General features: G+C 30.6%; 1 protein-coding gene across 1 annotated transcript; it reads left to right on the forward strand.

The window, feature by feature from the left end:
- Nucleotides 1-214: 214 nt before the first annotated feature.
- LOC125818217 (uncharacterized) lies at nucleotides 215-2,087 on the forward strand. The gene has a single exon (XM_049497764.1). The coding sequence runs from the start codon at nucleotides 1,030-1,032 to the stop codon at nucleotides 1,906-1,908; it is 879 nt and encodes a 292-aa protein (XP_049353721.1). The 5' UTR covers nucleotides 215-1,029; the 3' UTR covers nucleotides 1,909-2,087.
- The last annotated feature ends 5,373 nt before the right edge of the window (nucleotides 2,088-7,460 follow it).

A 7,460-nucleotide genomic window follows, 5' to 3' on the forward strand; every position in this document is an offset into this window, starting at 1 on the left:
TTCTAAGCACCACGTTACGTCTAAGTGATTGTCTCAGGGCGTGACAAGAACATAAACTACTCTATATATCAAAATCAGCAGACTATTATATTTCCTTTTTCTTGAACTCCATATACTAACAAGCACATGAAAAACCTTTTTGAAATAATTATTATTTCTAAAATGGTTTTATTTTACCTATTTCTAGAATTTTTTAGTAGTATTTTTCAAATATCCCTTCAAAAAACATGTTCACACAAATATTATCTAATGCATGCTTTTTGCCAGCCCATGTGATGAGCTATCTTTAGAAAGACACTTTGACACATATAACCAACCATTTTTTGCACTAAAGGACATAAACTCCCATCTTTGCCATTCAATACACCCTTCTAGTCTACATATTTTTAATATCATAGATAATATATACTTTCTGCCACTTTCTTTTGTACAACTTACTGGTTGATTCAATTTCTTTCCCTTTCCTTCTGTTTTCCCTTTTCCCACCGCAGTAAGTATCCACACAGGCACAGCTTTTTTCTTAGCGTGTGTTTAAGGCAAATATATATATTATAATGTTCCCAAAAAAGGGTCTTTTTTTCTTTAAGGAATCAATTAATGGTTGTTTCAGGATCTGAACTTCAGAGGAAAAAATGGGTAGTCTTTAAATGGTTTTCTTGATTTGGTTTTGAAGTTTGAAGTTTATGTAAGTTGCTCAAGTATATAGATTTGGGAAAACTGCCTGTTTTTCTGTTTTCTTTTTTCTCATTTGGGAATTTCCACAAACAGGTTGTGTGCAAGATTGTGAGTTTTGCAAGTAGTGTTGCTTTTTGAGTTTCTCTTTTGGCTCATTGAGGAAAATCTAGAAAAGGGTTGTGTGCAAGATTGAGTTTTTTTTTGCTCTCAAGTTGTGTCATTTTTCAATTTCAGTTGTTTAGTATATAGATTGTTGCTTTTGAGTATCTTTTTTTTCTCATTTGGGAAAATTCCACAAAAGGGTTGTGTCATTGTGTGCAAGATTGTAGTTTGTTGATTTGGATGTGACTAAAAATGTCATCTTTTAGTGGTTTAGGTATTGGTTTGAGTTTTGTATTTGGTTGTATCCTCATGGGACTTGTAGCAGAGTTGTATTACTTGTTATGGGTAAGAAAAAGAATCCCAAAGAATGAAACAGAGGATCAGTACAACAACAACAACACCCCTTTTGCCACTGAATTTTCTCATCTTTTCTGTTGGAAGAAGCATAGTTCTGTAAACAATGTTAGCAGCGACACAGTGAGAAATCAAGAAATGAATGATCATGTTCATAATCAAGATCAAGATTTGGAGTTAGGGAATAGCAAAGATTTGTTACTAAAAGGATATGGTGAAGATAGTGTAGAATCAGAGTTAATGAGGCTACACAATCTTTGTGGACCTCCAAGATTTCTCTTCACAATTAAGGAAGAAACAAAAGAGGATTTAGAATCTGAAGATGGTAAATCTAGATGTGGTGATAGAAGTAGAACATGTTCAAGAAACAAAAGCTTTAGTGACCTTATCCTTACACCATTGTCATCACCACCAATCAAGAGTCAAAATCTTGATTCTTACAATTGTCAAGGATTCAATCCACTCTTTGAATCCTCAACAGAAAATGAGTTAAACAAATTCAAATCTTCACCCCCTCCAAAGTTCAAGTTCCTTAGAGATGCAGAGGAGAAACTTATAAGAAGATTAATAGAATTAGAAGCAGAAAAAAGGGTAATCAAGAATGAAGTTTGTTCAACAGAGGAGAAAGGGTCATTCATATCTTTTCTTGGAAAGAGCAAAATGAGAGAGCCTCTTCAACAAATACAAGTACATCAAATGAACTCTACTACTTGTGTAAAGGTACTTCCATTGGCTTCTTCACCTTCAACCTACAAGCCAATTGATGGAGAGGTTTAAATTTCTTTTATTTATGTTTTTTTAAACCTCTTTCTCATCTATTAACCAAAAAAAAGTACAGCAAATTACCTCTTCTTGTATTAATTAACTTTAGTTTTTCAGATAGAAAATTAGAGATTTTTATTGTAACTTCTTTGGATTCTTAGTGGTAATGGTTTTGTTTAGCTTGAGATTGTTAATAATTGTTCCAATGGAAAGAGATGAATTTGTTGTTAGGAATCATTAAGTCCTATAAATGATTGATTATAGGTAAATCTACATATTATGTCTAAAATGATAAAACTGAAAATTAGATTATTAACATGATATAATCATTTAAATTTGTACTAATTATGTAATAATATATGTAACTTTTAACTCTATTATTCTTATTTTGAATGATTATGTTCTATGACTAATGGAATAATATTCCAGCAAATCAAAAGGTTAATTTTTTTAATCTCCTATTGTTGTTGCATATGAACAGAGAAATAATCTCTCTTATGACTACTTATAAATTGAATAGAAAAAGGGCTACGAAACCAAATCTCCCCACCTGAACTCACATCATGCCACATTATGATGTCCTACTTGTTATAATGGGGTAAGATAATTTTGCAAAAAGTATAAGTTCTCTTGATAGTATATGATTTCAGAAATGTTTTCTTTAGCTATTCTATCATATTATGTGATTATATTGCTCAGAAAACACCATAACAAAACAACATTTTAACATGTTTGACTGTTCCACACATTTTTAATTTTGCTAAATACTGCTTAATTATTCTTGTTAGAAACTATTTATCCATAAAAACAGGTAACGTGGTTAAGATTAGGACAAATTGCTTTCATTTCATTTTCAATTGATTCCTTAAAGAAAAATGCTCTTTCTTTAATCCAAGAAACACTTAACCATTTGTGGTAGGAGGTTTCTCTTGTTAATTCAGTGTACCATTAGGAAAAGGAAAGCCACATGGGGGCATTAGGATAGGCCATAGGTAAATTTTTGGCTTAATAACTAGTGAGTCAGACTCATAAACTTGTATATAAACACACTAATTAAGTCATGTTGTAGGTGAATATTTCAATTCCTAATAAAGTGTTCCGATGGACACCTTTGATTTAAATTTTGAAAATATTTTTGCATGTATTTTCATTTGGTTATTAAATCTTTTAATTATGTGCATCAACTTCAAGTAGGAAAAATGTATGAGGTTTATGGCTTATTGAGGTGAATTTTGTATGTATTGATTAACTTAATTACCTAATAAGCAAATAAGAACACGCACAAAAGATTTCCAAGAATATGAACCGAAAGAGACTAACTAGAACAAGTTATTAGGAGTTGAGATATTCAATCGAAACAATGATCAGTTTTAATGTCTAAATGGAATATCTCAAAAAGTTTAGCGAGATGCTTATATATTAAAGAGTTGTTTGGTTGGAAACAAGTTATCTCAAACTTAATTATCTCGAAATAAGTTATCATGAGATAAGTTATTCCACCATGTATATGGAATAGCTTATCCGATCACTAAGGTATAAATGGCAGGACTAATAATCCCAAAACTGCATAGTACCTCCAACCAAATACAAGATAAAATAATCCTGCAATTTATCTATGAGATTATTATACCTTATATCTCACGCTAAACGACTCGTAAGTCTAAAGTTTACACTGGCATTGCCCTATGAAAGCAGCCATGTTCAGACCACAGGAAAAAGGCAAAGTCCTGAAGTTGAAAACAAGTTATGTGATCTGTGACTTATTTTTTTTTCTTTTCTTTTGGAACTTTTGCCAATAAAACAAGAAATGTCATTGTCATCACGCAATTCGGCCAAAAAAGTGGTCACTCACATATTAAAACCAAAGTTCAATGTCAAAAAATTTGAACTTGTATATACTTGCAAGATGGGAAAGAGCAAGAAACAAGGCTTAAGTTGTGATCCTATTTCTTGAATGAATGGTGGAAAGTTGATAGGATAGTTTTTGGGATATTTAAAAATATTTGAAGGTTAAGATACAAAACAATAATAAATTCGGTGAAATTTCACACAATGGGGTCTGTAGAGGGTATAGACGTATAGTGTAGGCAGACCCAGTGGTGAGCCAGAATATCGACTAAGATGTGTCAAAATATAAAGAAGTAAAGCGTGTAGAAGCTCAGGAGTGTCAATATGTAATATATATACATAAAAATTATTTGTATTCTAGCTACACAAAATAATTTGCTGACGAAAGGGTGTCGGTCGACACACCTCAACTATATGTGGTTCTGTCACTGCATAAACCTTATCACTACCTCGTGAGATAGAAAAACTATTCCCGAAAAACCCTCGATTCAAGTACATCAAATTCAAGTAAAATAAAAAGAAACAATAAACACAATATAGCTATTACTTAAAAAAAAAAAGTGCAAAGTCTAAAAAAAGCACTAACAATAATAAAATATTGATAATCGAAAACACAATAACGTCAAACATATTGATAATTTTTTTGAAAATCTACTTTGAAATGGTAGGTTCATTTTGAGAGAACTTGACTTAACAGATGTGGTCCATTTTGTGGGTAATTTCTACTCTTTTTTACCTTATTATAAGAGCAATTAAAAACAAAAAAAGGACCACAAACAAAACTCTTTTGGGTCTTTCACATGCAGCTATTTTGATTCATTCAAATTTGAATTACAAATGATGTGTAGTGCCAAAAGGCCAGACTCTGACACAATTTTATCTGTTGGGGTTATGACAAACACTTTTGCCTATATTTAATTTCTGTCACTAAAATCTATGGGCTAGGATTCTTGAATATATCTGCCACAATTATATTCTTAGGCATAAGATACCAAGTTACATACCATATAACAAAAATTATAATGCCTAAACTCCTAGTAAGTTGGGGATAGCTTATATTGAGTCATCATAATTCATGTTGGTCCATTAATTTAAGCCCCTAACAATCTAATGATATGAAGAGTACATCTAATAGTTGACTAGTTTTAACGGTCTTACCAATAGTTGAAACTCAATTGGGAGAATGGTAAATTTTCTTAAATATGTTGTTTGTTATGTTTCAATTATCGTCTTATTTTGTTGTTCTTATTTTTTTTCCTTGTAGGTTTTGTACTGTTTGCTTTAGTAGTTGCTATGTTCCCTACATTGTTTCATTCTTCTTTGTACTTGAATTTAATTTGCTACACTTAAGCAAAAGATCTTTTGAAAATAGTCTTTCTTTCTCCCTGAGATAGTGATAAGATCGGCATATACTTTATTCTCTTTAGACCTTAGTTATGAGACTTCACTCAATAACTACTGAATATGTTATTGTTATTGTATGAACAAATCTTCAAATCCGTCAATCTATGCAATTCTTAAACCAGACCTACTAATGATTTCAATAAAGCTAATCAGAATCAATGTTCAAACGGTTTTAAGTACACACATATATGAAAGCATAGTGGGATTGTGATTCTGTTGGCTAGCTGGTCGTGCACTTTGTTGAATGTGGGCTAGCTATGGTACACATTCCAAGGACCCCATAAACCCAACATTTGAACATGAAAAAAGATGAATGACAAGTTGTGGCCAATTCATGCAACAATTTAGGGCCAAGTAAAATGGAAAACTATAAATCTTGTATTGATTATAACATGTCTAGTTTCTTTTTGGATAACTCTTTAATTTTATTTTTTTTATATGACATGTTTAAAATTAAATAATTAAACGATATTATGGTATATTACTATATTATAAGTACAGTTTTAGTTTAAGATTATAAGATTTAAATGTCTTATTTACTCTTTTAAATTATGTGTAAGTTAAAATTAGACAAATAAATTGAATCGAATGGTAAATAAAGATGAAGACAAATTGTCCAAAAATCTGAACATATTATAAAGCCAAAAGAGCTTGAGAATAGAGGGAATCAATCAGGAAGTAACTTCTTCTTTTTCTCTCTCTTTTCACCAATAAGGTTCGTCACGAAAGAATAAGATTTTTGAATTCGAATCTCAAACATGAAAATTTTCATTAAAAAACATTTTTTTATTCTTTAAATCCCATTTGATAGGGAAATATAACTGTAGTTGTAGTAAGTTACCTAATGGTACCAACGTGAGTTGTGGTGCATTGGTGGGAGTGCTTCATCCTTAACCGATGTCTCGAGTTCGAGCCCTGGATATGGAGAAAATCTTGTTGGAGTGCCACCCTCAAAAATCTTGTTGTGCGATCGGGATTTAGTCGGAGCTCCAATGTGGGCTCCGGACACCGGGTGGAAAACAAAAAAAAAGTTAGCTAATGGTTGACAGTTGGAAGTGGATTAGAATTTGAACAAAATCTAGTTTTCTTACTCGTGGAAAAAATAGGTTTTACAGCTTGCATTGAATTGAAAGAATTGACTTGTTAATTAGTTTGTTGAGACTTTTTGACAAAACTTGGCTTCAAAGTGTAGAAACATTTATATATATGTTTGCGTGTTATAAGGGGAGTTGTCCTAATTTTCTCTAATAATAAAAAATTTACTTAGCTTCACAAGTTTGCATCATATGATTTATGGTTTATCTAATTCAAGTGTAAACAAATGGGATTGTTGTGTAATTAATGGACATATATCATAATGATAGTAGTGGAATATTTGGGCCAAAACAAGAATCATTTTCCTCTAACTAGAATATATGGTTATTTAAAGATAAAAAGGTAACACATCAACTTTTAACATCATTTAATTGGTAAAAGTGTTCATGTTGAGTATACTTCGTGCAAAGTGGGAAAATGGACATTTTCTAAAGAAATTTATTACAATGTGGAACCTTAGAATTGAATAATTAGTATATAGGATTTGGTTATATTAATATAGAGATTAATTTCTTGATTTGATTTATTGACTAGAATTGAATATACAAGATATTATTTAAAATATTTATTTTTCATATATCAAAAATAGGAATGAGTGTTACGAAAAAAGATAAACATAGTTTTGTCCTTTTTGTTATTTTATCATTTATTTTGTATAAATAGAAGTGAGTAATTGATATTTGATTTAGTATTTTCAAAATTCAAATTCAGTAATCGATAATTGAAAATAAATATCAAATAGTTTCAAAGTTCAAATATCCATGTATTGTGAGATACTTTGTTTTGGGCTTGTACTGATATCCCATATATGATTGGCGATTTACTAGATACTGAAGCTTGTGCTAGCACGCGTTGTGTGACATAGATGAAATTTTGAAAATCGATCATATTTTAATATGATTTTTAAATATTTAAATTATTAATTGTTGTGATTTATAATATTTTTTACGTAATTTTTAGATAATATATGCTACTTCATCTGTTTCAATTTATGTGGCATTGATAGAATTTCGAGAGTCATTCAATTTTTTATATATCTTCTAGTAAGTTTTAAGTTGGGTTATTAATTATTGTAAATTTCGAGAGTCATCCACTCCTAAAGTTATTGGGTTTGGGTGTTATTTCATGCTAAATGGACTTATGGGTTTCAAACTCATGGGCTAAAATTAATAACAAAACCCAAAGTCCAATATATTTTCGGCCCAATATGTTAATAGTTA

The sequence above is a fragment of the Solanum verrucosum genome, unplaced genomic scaffold (assembly GCF_900185275.1).
Source record: "Solanum verrucosum unplaced genomic scaffold, falcon-dt-bn FXZP01000253.1, whole genome shotgun sequence".
In the NCBI taxonomy this organism is placed as follows: domain Eukaryota; kingdom Viridiplantae; phylum Streptophyta; class Magnoliopsida; order Solanales; family Solanaceae; genus Solanum; species Solanum verrucosum.

Bases quoted from the DNA above. Each gene is read 5' to 3' on its own strand.
- LOC125818217 (XM_049497764.1), top strand. From the start codon at position 1,030: ATGTCATCTTTTAGTGGTTTAGGTATTGGTTTGAGTTTTGTATTTGGT.